General features: G+C 27.2%; 1 protein-coding gene across 1 annotated transcript; it reads right to left on the reverse strand.

Moving 5' to 3' along the window:
- Nucleotides 1–1,837: 1,837 nt before the first annotated feature.
- On the reverse strand, nucleotides 1,838–12,481 carry LOC135959116 (protein phosphatase PTC7 homolog). Its single transcript, XM_065510143.1, has 5 exons — nucleotides 11,616–12,481; nucleotides 6,314–6,493; nucleotides 5,014–5,330; nucleotides 3,105–3,243; nucleotides 1,838–3,035 (listed from the first exon to the last, which is right to left on the reverse strand). The coding sequence occupies exons 1-5, from the start codon at nucleotides 11,854–11,856 to the stop codon at nucleotides 2,986–2,988; spliced, it is 927 nt and encodes a 308-aa protein (XP_065366215.1). The 5' UTR covers nucleotides 11,857–12,481; the 3' UTR covers nucleotides 1,838–2,985.
- Between the last annotated feature and the right edge of the window lie 757 nt (nucleotides 12,482–13,238).

Below are 13,238 nucleotides of genomic sequence, written 5' to 3' on the forward strand. Positions count from 1 at the left end.
CGATCTTTTTTTATATATATTTATTTTTCAATGTTTTTATTGTGGTTTTTAGTAGGTATACTTAAATAATAAATTTTAATTTAATTTTCCATTTTAGATTTATCGCAACAACAAGACTTCAATAAAAATCATGTTATAAACTGAAAAAAAATACTGGCTTAATTTAGGTTTGTTATTAAAAAAAGCAGCCAAATATTTGCTTGGTATACACATTTCGGGCTATATACCAGGAATGGTACATAGGTTTTACCAAAAATAATATCGTGATTTTAAACAAAATTATATAATAAAATACATACATGTTCCAATCAATCATAATATGTTTTCCATCCCTTAACATTACAAGTTAACATTTACAATTTCAGTCCAAATTATTAATTATAGATTTTTTATCGAGTTAAGAGAGAATTCGATATTTTAACTAGAATTTCATAAACATCCTAAATGTATATTTACTACATTACTATAATGCATTTTTAATTTTACTTTTTATTATTATTTATTATCATTTTTAGCTATGACCCCACTGTATTTTTAAAAAAAAAATAAGAATTAAGCAATATTTTGGGGTAAACTTTATTATAATTCGCCTTGATTAGTTTCATATAATTCTGTTATATTTTTATTTAAATATGTTGGATCTTATTTAAGAAAACAAACTATTAGATTTCGTGAGATGAAATAAAAAATTGTAGGGTTGTAATCTTATTAAATCCTAAGAGAAAAAATAATATTTTTGTAAGTGGCACTATATTCGTACTATATTCATTAATATACGAAACCAAGGAAAACCTGGGGCCAAATTACCGCGTGATCGAATTAGATTCGCATAGAAAACTGATTTCAATAACGAAATTATGATAAAATGTACTAAATTTCTTGCTCGATATCGAATGCGGTAATTCGGCCCCTGTATTAGTTCCACAACTAGTTCTAGAACGCATGCATATAGACAGTACCCAATCTAGTTTGGCATTGCGACTAAGGATTTTTGTTTGTAATTGTAACCTTCGGAACAAGTTCTATGGAATCGTTACGAAGCCAGTACCCCCTCTTCGAAATGGTTCTGGAACCAGTTCTGTGATCAATAATGTTTGCTTGAAATTATATCCCTCGGAACTACACCATTTCCAACTGTATTTCACAAGTTTCTAATTGTATTTCAGAAATTTCTAATTATATTTCAGAATTTTCAATTTATATTTCAGAACTTTATATTTGTATGTATTTCAAAATTTTCCAATGGTAGGTATTGTTATTAAAATTTTCTGAAATACAAATGTAAGTTTCTGAAATGCAATTAAATGGAAAATTCTGAAATATAATTGGTATATATATTCTGAAATTCAATTGAAATTTTTTGAAATACAATTAGAAACTTCTGAAATACAATTGGAAATGGTGCGGTTCTACGGAAGCCGTGAATAACTAAGCCCCATTCTTAAGAGCTGTTCTAGAACTAATCAATGTTTTTGATAAGAAATCGGCATACGTAGAACTAGCTCCGGGAACCAGTTGAGAACACCTTTTTTATCGTCATATTGTAGTTTGACTTTCAGTTTTGCGTCTTTCTCTCGAATTGGTATTAATGTTATACTTCGGATAACGGTTTGATTAGTTTAAAACACGTGTTGGTTTTTTTTCATAACTTGGATTTGACGTAATGTGAAGACATACATACTTAATAAACACATTTTGTGGAAAGAAACCTCAATGGTGAAGAACCATGAAATATCAATTGATGAAAATTTGGTGGTGGGTCAAAAAAACCTCATTATTGAAGAATAACCCTGCTTAGCATTACATTTTCAAAACCAAAAATAAAAAAAAAACAAAATTTTCATTAAATTCATTGAATGTACATTTTATTTTATAATTCATGTTGCCACATTTCTGTATTTCAATTGTTTTCAAAAATAATCTTTTTTTGTTTGCAATAAAGTATAAAAAATAAAAATAAAAAATATTAGCCAATCTTAAAATTTTGTACTCAGTCGAAAAGTCCTAATTAAAAAAAAACAAAATACTTACAAATAGTAAAACTTTTGTATTTTTGTACAGACTCGTAATCTTTTCGTGAAACACTTAACAGAATAACTTAAATTTATTATATGTATGTTATTAGAAAAAGAAATTGTTAAAGCTGTTCTTTTGTATTAAGAAATCGTTTATCGTTTGCATTAAGCTTAATTAGTTTCATTAGTTTTAATAGGCTGCATAAACAACTTCATTTTCCTTATAGAATATTACAAAACATTTAAGATTTGTTTTATTACATATTATTTTTATTAAATTTCGTTTGATCGTAAACAAATAAATACTCAATCGAAATATAATAATTTTTTTAGCAGGGATTCTAGTTTTTTAATGCCAACCGCAAACAAACATGTAAGTATTAGGACACAAAAAATACAATTAATCAAACTTAGCCAACAAAGACCTGAGGAACTTGTTTAACACATGCACACAGACAAGAAAATAATGAATGGAAATTAAAGAAATGCAATGAAATAAAGAAATAAAATAAAGAAACAAACAAAAAATATACACATACAAATACATGAGATATATATTAAAAAAAAAAATAGCTTATAAAAAATTATACATACATTCTTATAAAACAAAATGATGCTAGAGAAAATGAGTTAAATGATCAGGAGTAAAATGTATTAATTTGTTATAGTTATACCTAATGACTATTGAGACAAGGGCAAAACAATTAAGATTTAACTAAAGATCTTAAACTAATAAGTCAGTTATGAAAGAAATATTACAAGGAAAGGGTGTAGACAATTGACGAACGAACGTAACAATTGAAGTTGAAGAAGGTCTAAACAAGGACGTACGCACTCACTCAATTAATTACAACAGAAATTTAGTTACAAAAAATAATTATCTTGGTTTTGTTTAAACACAAATCGATATTTAGCATTAACTTAAAAAATATAAATTAAAAATAATAATCACTACTACAAATGATAAAATTTACATTGCTACAGTTGCGAGTACCACAGTTATATCATCAGGTTTACCTCCTGTAAAGAAAAACAATGAAAGAGATTAAAAACTGTTAAATACTGTTTATAGTTAAGGTTAGAACTTACCCGTTGCATTTATATTATTGCGTCTAGCATTAATAGCAAACGGTGACATAAAGTCACTATCAAATGACAATGAACGCGCCATCAGCGCCAGCGAGTTGGCAGTCATCTGTAATTTGACAGGATCTGTGACGCCCTCAACCTGTAACAATAACCAAATAAATAAAAACTTAAAATTTAATTGGATTTTACACGAACATTTTATGTGAATATTTAAACTGTTTACATGTTTTTAAAATGCATTAAGTAGATCTTTCTTTAAAACGTAAATATTTAAACTGTTTACAAATTGTTTAAGTGCGCTGTTAGTAGATTTTTCTTTAAAACGTGATACTTAAGTTTTTTATCGCGTGAAATTTGTGTGAATAACATTTTATTTATTAATGTGAATTCAAAATAAACATTTTTAATACTTTTTAAACTGAACAATAATTAAAGTGTTTACTTGTTGTTGTCACACCAAAATTATTAACTTAAAAACTTGTCAAATGTGCGGGTTAACACAGCAATCTTTTAAAAATACATGTAGATTTCTTTAAATTCTAAAAATTGAGTTAAAACTCCTGTTTTTTAGAGTTCCTCTGCAAATGAATGCAAAAATAAATCAAATTCAACCAAAACTTGACAACTCCAAAAAAAATTCTAGATTCTAATGAAAACCGAAACCAAAATCGAACAAGTTTAATCAAAGGTCAAAATATTGAATTTTTGGAATTTTTCATTAGTTTGTTGAAAATATATAAAAAAACAAGTAAGAGAGCTTATTCGGCTCTTATATACCCTTCACCATAATATACTTTAAGATGTTGAAAAAAATTGTTTAGCGAAAAAAATATTGGGTGAAAAAATAGTACTGGTGAAAAAAATTTTGGTAAAAAAAAAATATACGTTGTTGGAAAGCTCTTTGAAGTCTAAGATATCCATATTGTCCATGGGAATGACTTTATAATCCAGAAATAGTTCAAAAATCGATTTAGTCGTGTTTTTTGTTACATCACAAAGCAATTACTTTGTCGATTCAAATAGCAGCCGAAACGGGACTATAGCGGATATATTAATGTATCAATCATATATGTAAATTGTTTGAGGGCATCGGAATGTTGATTTCAACAGACGGAAATGGCTATATCCACTGATATGTGTCGAAACTTATATACCCTTCATCAAAGTATACTTTAAGATAAATATTGAAAACGATTTTTGTTGAAAATATTTTTTTTGTAAAAGAATTTCTAATTTTTTTCCCAATCGTAGTTTTTTTTGGTCATTTGTGGGCCGATTTTCTAGCTTTTAAATAGCATCCTATTCATTTCAACATACAGAAGAACAGTTGGTCGGGCGTGCATGGCTATATCCACTGGGGTCGCAAATAAAAAATGTGGAAATTACAAACGAAATGACAAACCTTTACCACTCATGGTGAAGGGTAAAAAATGTTTGGTGAAAACAAATTTTGTGGATCCCAATTTCTATATCTTTATATACTTAGAAGTGAGTAACCACCAGTGAATTATATATAAAATAACATAATTCAGTGTACATCACGATTATTTTATCAGTAAATAAAACAAATATGTAAAACTAAAATGTTTGCAAATAATTTAAAAAATTGCAAACAAAATATCAACATTGCCAAATGAGTTCTGACAATCCAAGAAATAATTCCAGGGAAATTATTGCATTTGTACTCTATATTTAAGCTAGAAGTACATTATTCTTATCTCCATGACAAAATTAAAAAAAAAAAAAATTGTTTATTTAACCCCAATTTTTCCATAACAAATTCCTAAACACGACTTCGATATTAATTTATACATTACTTAATTGAACTATTAACATAACTATTATTTCTAATAGCAACCAACCTTCTTAGTAAATAAATACTAATATGTATTCCCAATTTGTTTCTTACCTCCTTTAAAACATCCAATAAGAGTTTTTCTGGAACATTATCGAAGACACCGTCTGTGGCAACTAAAATAACATCACCCTCTTTAACGGGGAAACTTAAGGTATCCGCCGAATCTGGACTATCACTTAAGACGTTGTGATCATGGCCGGGTGGTGGCAGAGACAACTGGAAGGGTGTATTAAAATAATGTTGTTGTTCTTCTGATTTATGAACAATTTCGCCCTTGCGTACGACCATAAATCCGCTGTCACCGATATTCGCCGTATAAACCGTGGAGTTCTCACGATTCAATACTAAAACACAAGCAGTACTGCTACCTGTGAAAAGAAAAGAAAGAGAAAGAAATTGTTTGTGAATAAATTATATTCATTTATTTTTATTTTTCGTTTAAAAATAAACCATATAAGTGTGTATGTATGAATATTTTTTAAATAAACGCAATAAACGCAGTTCTAAAAAAATAATAACAAATAATAGAGAGAAAGAAATCATTGCTGGACACACGCCAAAATAAAAATCTAATATAACCTATAGAATTGTAAATGTTTTCTTTACTTTTTTTTATTTTTTTGTAAATTGCTATTTATTTAAAACAACACAAAAACAATTCTTCCAAAAACAGAAACGTATAATTAAAAAATATGTACACTGTTTACCAAACACTTTTTATTTAATTAGCTTGAGTCCCCTTTTTTTCTATTTACGAATATAACGATTGTATAAAAAATATAATTAATTATGTTTGTTTAATATTCAATTAGAATATTTCTTACCAAATGACACGTTTTTAAATTCATTGAGATTATTTTTAACAATTAAACAACTTAAAAATGTTAAACTATCTAAGGAAAATGGTGTAAACATTTCTTACTCTAATTACCGTTTTCATTTTGTTATCAGTCCTGCCAATCTCATTGGAAAAATATAAAAACAAATTTTTCATTATCACTTAAAGCTGACTGACTGACCAAAGTGTTAAGCTCATGTAATACTTGTTCAATAGTATATAAATAACAATAAATTTGTTTAAATACAAAACAACTACTACACATACTACTACAATGACACCTACAATACCTTGACTAAATATTTATATTGTCTATTTGTTATACTACTGATAGTGTTAATTATTAATTAAACAATCAAATAATTTTATATAAAAAAAAACAAATTCTGCATAAATATTTAAGTGTCGTCTGCATTCTATCATCTGTAGCAATAAAATGTCGTCATTGTTTGTAAACATTTAATGTTATATATTAAAGCATAAATAATTTGATTTAATTTCATTTGCATTTACCTAGTATAGGTTTCTTTTGTTCCAATAATTCGCAATAACTATATGCTAATAGATTAACAGGTCGTTGTGGATTGAAATTTACGCAGTGGACTAGACGTTCACATGTTTTCATTAAAAATGATGAAAACTCTCCAGGATCAATACCATAACTACGCCAGCCACCCACACCATCAGCAACGCCTGTAATGTAATAGAAATGATAAAATTTATTAGTATTTTTTGCAAATATATTAATTTTTTTTTAATTGAAATTAGTCATTGAAGCTTGTAAATATCAAGTACTTTATGGAAATAAATTTAAATTTATTCATATTATAATTGTAAATTTCATTATTATTAAATATGGAAATAATAACTATAAGATTGTGACACCGAATCATTTATAGAAACGGAGAAATGTTTTTTTTATCATTTATAGATTTTTTCTATAAAATAAACAGTAGGATTAAGATATTCGACTAGAATGCATAAACTAGTGTGTTTTTGTTAAATTCGATTTTTTCGACAAATATCATACAATTATGAAATAATATTTCAACAAAAACTGGATTTTTGCAAAATAAAAAAAGAAAATTATTTTTTGCAAAAATAAAAATGATATACATACAATTTTTTCAAAAAAAAAATATTTTAAATTCTTTAAAAATTGTTTGTTATATTGGCCTTTCACATGAATTTTGTGCAGGAATACCAGCGAAACTCGGTGGCCGGGGGGGATGGCTCTTATTACCAAATATCACCGCTTAAAAATTATTGCAAGAAAACATTGAGGAAAAAACAATTAAGAGGGCTGTGTCTTATATAGCCTTAACCAAAATGTAATTTAAGATAAAGATTGAAAACTAGTTTTGTTGAAAAAACATTATTGAGTGAACAAATTAGCCATAATTCACGCTTAGGCTATATTAGTTTGGAAAATAAAAAAACTCGGGTTAAAAAATATTTTTTTTTTTTTCGATTTTGACCCATTGTAGGACCGAATTACTATGGCTTCATATATGTATGTAAATGTTTGGAGAGGTCTATCATTAGATATCCATATTGTCTCTATTAATGAAATGGTAATCCAGATATAGATAAAAAAAATTGGTAACAAATCGAGGTAGTCGGTGTTTTTTTTTTTGCTTATATCTCAGCCATTTATTTCCCAAGATTTTCCTATAGCTGATATATTGTTGTATCAACAACCACACAGACGGGCATGTCTATATTGAATTCTCTATTTATAACGATCCGGAATATGAAAAATGTGGAAATTACAAACGGAATATAACATTAGCTATGTTCAATAACTAAAAGTTGTTACTAGTTAGTAACAATTGTTACTGGAAAAGCGTTCATTAACTCAAAAACTTGCAAGTAGAGAAAAAATCAAGAGCGTATAAATTTTAGAGAGTGTTCTCTCGTTGCAAACTATTACAAGTTCTATTTTGAACTCGTAATAGTTAGCAGCTAATATTTTATATGTTTTGTGTTATTGTTTATTTATTTAAAATTTTATTTTTGTGGTGAAAAAATGCCAAAACAAAAGAATTTTCAATAAAATTAAAGAAAATGTGAGTATTTATACATTTTAAAAGGAATAAAATAAGAAAATTGTGTGTATAAAACAATTGTTACTGGAAAAGCGTTCATTTACTTTTTACTATTTTTGAGAATTTAAGAGAGTAATTTTGTAAATTTTGATTTAATCTAGTTTAAATTTAAGCTAGTTTCGAAAAAAATAACTTTTATGCGAAATATTGTAATATAATTCGTAATTTCGATTCATATATTTCTTACACATTTGATTTTACCAAATAACATTAAGTTTTTGTTCTGTTTGAAAAAGTTTAAAAATCTACTCTGACAATTAAAAATCCTGTGTTTATATTCTGCTATTAGTAAAAGTGGGATGTCATTGTATATTTAACATGGAACACATTTATATCCCTTAAAAAGAGTTTCGAAAAATAATTTTTCTCTTACAAGTAGGGCCTTGACAGAATAAAGGGGTTTTCATATCCGACACATGTCAAAAACCGTATTTTGTTACAGTATAACTTTCAAACAAAGAATATGAATATTTAAGTTTTTTGAATTTTAAGAATTTAACTATTACTTTTTCTGGTGACTAATGTATTTAAATCTACTCCTGTTTAGAACTCTGTAAACAACATGCAAATTGCGCTGTTATTTTGTTATGTCACGAAATAAATAAATTTTTTAAAAATATTTTTTTATTTATTTTTTAAAACTGATGCCTTTGTTATGATGATACTCATATTTCTGAATTGCATTATCAATAACAACTTTTTTATTATGTTGATCATTAATTTCTTTTGAAAGATCAGTTATGCATATGTACGTTTACTACTAGATGTTGGTATTCATACGTCAGAATCACATTATCCATAACAATATTTTATTACGCTGATCATTCAAAAACTTAAAATTAATTGATAAAAGCATTTTATTTATTTGTAAAATTTGGGTTAAATGCTCTTAGTTGAGTTGAGTCGTCGAAACAGAATTCAGATGGCTTGTATTTCTTATGGGTTTCGAAATAAAAAAATTATGGGCTTGAAACTTCCAAGATTTTTTTTTCATTCATTTGATATCTGTACTCACAGTTTCTAATTTAAGAGATTAATCCAACATAAATTAACCTATAAAAATTATGGTAACACTTCTTGCCTGAAAATTATATGATAATACTAGCTGACCCGGAAGCGTTGATCTGCCATACAAATTATTTCTAGTGAATATTTTGGTTGTTAAATAAAAAATAACGAAAGTATTCTAAGTGAATTTGGCATTATAGGTATTTTTGATGCCAAATGAAGAGAAATACAAACAAATTTTTTGGCGTAAAAGATTAAAACAAATGGGTTGATATGTACATCCTAATGGCCTATATACTTCACGACCTATTATCGTACCTACCTAAAATATATAAAAAAATTTCATAAAAATAGGTAAATATTGATATTTGGAAATTGCTCATATAGTAAATTACTAAAATCTTGGCTAAAAAATGGGTGGGTGAGGGTCGGTTGATGAAAATTTGGGGTTATAGGTATTTTTTTAATGCAAAATAATAAAAAAATGCGAAAAAAACTCATGGTGATAAAATTGTAAAAACAAATTCTGATGACCTAGCGGTATGAAATGTACTTTACGACTTATTCTCTAGAATGTTATATGATGAACTTTGTCCTAATGAGCCGAAGGGCGACATGGTAATAGAAGAAATTGAAGACATTACTGAAATGAGTCTTTTATCAGAACTTAAAACTATTAAAGTATTCAAAATCTAATAAATGCAAAAAGTACTCCAATGGTATGATGGAGGATTTTATATGCTTAGAAAAAACTAAAAAAAGAAGAAATTGAATATTCTTTATCATGCAATACTTTCCATTTCTCCAACTTCTACAGTCAGTGAGAGAGGAGGTTTTTTAAGTCAAGTTTTATTAAAACTAAAAAAAATCGTTTAAAAGGATTAACCGATTAAATCTAAACCCCGATTAAATCAGAAACCCGATTAATTGAATATCCTAACATATACATACATAGTTCATTAAGCCCAAATTGTATTATTAAAAAAAGTTTGTTAATGGTCTCGGGAATTTTTAATAACATTTTTTTTTTAAATTTAAAATTTTTCGTTACCATAATATAGAAAGGCCCTAACTCGTATTTTTTAAGTAGAGATTTTTTTGTATATGATATGAGCGGACCATTTATCGAAATAAACGAAAACCTGTACTTCCGAAAAAAGGCCTTTCTATATTTAGATAACGTTTTTTACGTTATATCTCGTCAGACCGATAATTGCATTACGATAATAAATATTACATTAGAATTCTAAAATAATTATTTAATGTTGTTAGCAAAAACTTAAAAACTGAATTTTACTCTTGAATCTTCAAACTTCATATGATCTTAATATTTTTCAGAACCTATTTTTAGAGTCTAAAGATCAGTTCTAGGGGTAGGCAAGATATCTAATGATAAATATTTCAAAGGCGTAATATTTTTTCACCAAAAAAAATTATTAAAACTAACAATTTTTTTTACCCAAAAGTCCTTTTGCAGCATAGGTGACGACATGTATGTACGTACATATGTATATATTTATTTTATGCATATTTTTCCTTTTAACTCTACTTACAACATCTAACTTAATAAATCACACATTTCAACATTTTATGGCATAAATTCAATCAATTCTTATTTTATTTTAATAGATTTTGATGAAAATGAACTTTGGACTTATTGATAGACTTAAAAGCAACGCTATGAGTATTATAAATAACAAAAAATATTGAACAAAAATTAATAGGGCATAAATATTAAAATCCTACTTTAAACATTTGGCCATTAATTTTATATAAAAACTGAAATATTTAAAAAAAGGAAAAGCTTGTGTTAAAATGTTTGTAAAATTAGCTTTATAGGAAGAATTATTAATGATTAAATGTATACACAAAGAATCAAGTCTTATGACGTTATTGAAAAAATATTTTGCATTACTACAGCAAACAGAAACAAAAATACAATTTGTTTATGAAATTAAACATTTTAAAAGAAAATCCCATATGTCAAAACAAGTAAACCACACATGTTGGTAGAAATTCCAAATTTTAAAAATCCTTATTTGAAGGATCCACTTGAAAATCGATTTTTTTTATTAGGGATCTCTTTTTCTATGCTAAGTGTTAAATAAATAAATTCTAAGTGCATAATTTCTTTAATACACAAATTAAAATCTTTACCTCACATGCAACTTATGGCATAAGAACTATCTACATATGTATGTACTTGAATTCCATGTCGTTATAGTGAAAGAAAAAAACACATGCATCGAGATATAAATGCATACACAGCATATACCTACAAAATATTTATAATATACTATGTATGAAGGAAAAAAGTCACATGGTGGTGTTAAAAACATAAGTAAATAATAGAATGAATATACATTGTACATATAAAATGTGAAAACAAAAATCTCTTAACAACGGACATACAAAAAATACATCAGACAACAAACAAATAGACGCAGTAGTATTGCTGGCTATAGAAACCATTTGCTGATATACTGTCATTAAATGTAGAAAAGCAGAGCACATAGAGATAAACGGAGAGACATAAAAATAGGCAGGCAAATAGACCGACTACCTCTGCATAGACTAACAATAGATAACATGTGTATGAAACTGTCGGCTGTTAGCCCGTTAATCAATTAGTCCTTTACACGTGTTTTTTTTCTTACTATTTATAGAGCTAGTTTTGTTTTAAATTTTATAAGACTTACCTAAAACATCAGCATTTGATGTAGATGTCTTGAACCAAGAGTCCTCTCCATATTTACCAGGTTTGTATTTAGAGGTTAAAAAATCTTTTGGAAAACCGCACACTACTGATATGAAATGAGGACGAGCTTTATTTAACCCTCCAGAAGCGGTTGCATTTGTAGCTGTTTCGATTAGTGTGGAGAATCCATTGCGCAGGGCACGCGAAATAAGTCTCGAAGTCCAACTGAGGGAAGAGTGCATGCTGCGCTTATTTGGTTTTTATATTCTTTTTTTTGCAACAGAGTATGTATCTGCCAATATCTATGTCTATATTACTGGGAACAGGAAGAAGTAAAGTACAAGTGTTTACTTAGGGATTCCTCGTTTTACAATTGCACCATTGATTTGCAGGGGGGATTTAACAAAATGTTCGTTAATATTTTTTCATTAATCACAGTTTTATTACTACAGCACCGTTTCTTTTAAACACTTCTAAATTATAGATTTAGTTTACTTTATTTTCTTCTTCTTTGCTTCAAATCAAATTATTTAATCAAATTTAACAATTATTTACGCGTTTTCTATTTTTGGCTATAAATTATGAATTTTCTGTTTGTTTTATCAGCTCTATTCTGTTTTTACGTCAAAGTCACAAGGGGAACGAATAAGTCGACCAAAAAGGAATTGAAAATATTCATTTTTCTTCGTAATAATTATTCTTTATCGTTGTTGGTTCGTTTGAAAATATTTATTTATTTTATTAAACTAATTATTGTTTATGTAACATCTAATCAACACGAAATGTTATTTCAAATTTGGTTACAAACACGGCTAATATTAATATGAAAGCTGATTTTTCCGTGAACTACGCGTGAAACAAGACAATTTTTTTACGAATGAAAAACTTGTAAATAATATAGTGTTGCCAACCTTCTACTACTATTTGTTGCCTGAGAAGCAACAAATAGTAGTAGAAATTTTGTGACAAAAAATGGCTCATCTGAGCCAAGGCGAATTTATACAAGGTGGAGTCAGTCAAACAGCTGATAATTTTTTTTTTCGCTTTTTGGTTCTAACAATTGTCAAATCTTGTTTTTATATTTAAATATCTACATATTCTAAGCTTATTAACAAAATATTTATTGTTTACATAAATAAGTAAAGCCCTCACTATTCAATTATCTACACTATATTAAGTTTAAATACTTATTTGTTAAATTTTTCATTTTGGTTTTTTGACATTTGTTAAGACCAATCGTTGTTTTTGTAGAACTAACACCACCTTGTATTAATTCGCCTTGATCTGAGCAGATAAGATGTCCAAAACTATTTTTTTTTGTATTGGGTTTTTTGTAGTGACAAATGGGGGTCTTCAAACTTATCAGTCCCATAAGAAATACATGGCATTTGAGTATAAAGTGTTTGACATGAGCTAGATGACCAAAAAGTATTTCCACTACTTTTAACAGTAGTATAACTTGCAGTCACTGATGCTAGATTTGCCGATTTATTGTTATTTTGACGATTTTTTATTGTAAAAATGGCAAAGTGGGAATTGCGGATTTTTGTCCCAAAAATTAAGATGTTGTGAAAAGTTTATATTAACATCAAGGTTTTAATCAAATAATTTTATTAACAAATGG

The sequence above is a fragment of the Calliphora vicina genome, chromosome 4 (assembly GCF_958450345.1).
Source record: "Calliphora vicina chromosome 4, idCalVici1.1, whole genome shotgun sequence".
NCBI lineage: Eukaryota > Metazoa > Arthropoda > Insecta > Diptera > Calliphoridae > Calliphora > Calliphora vicina.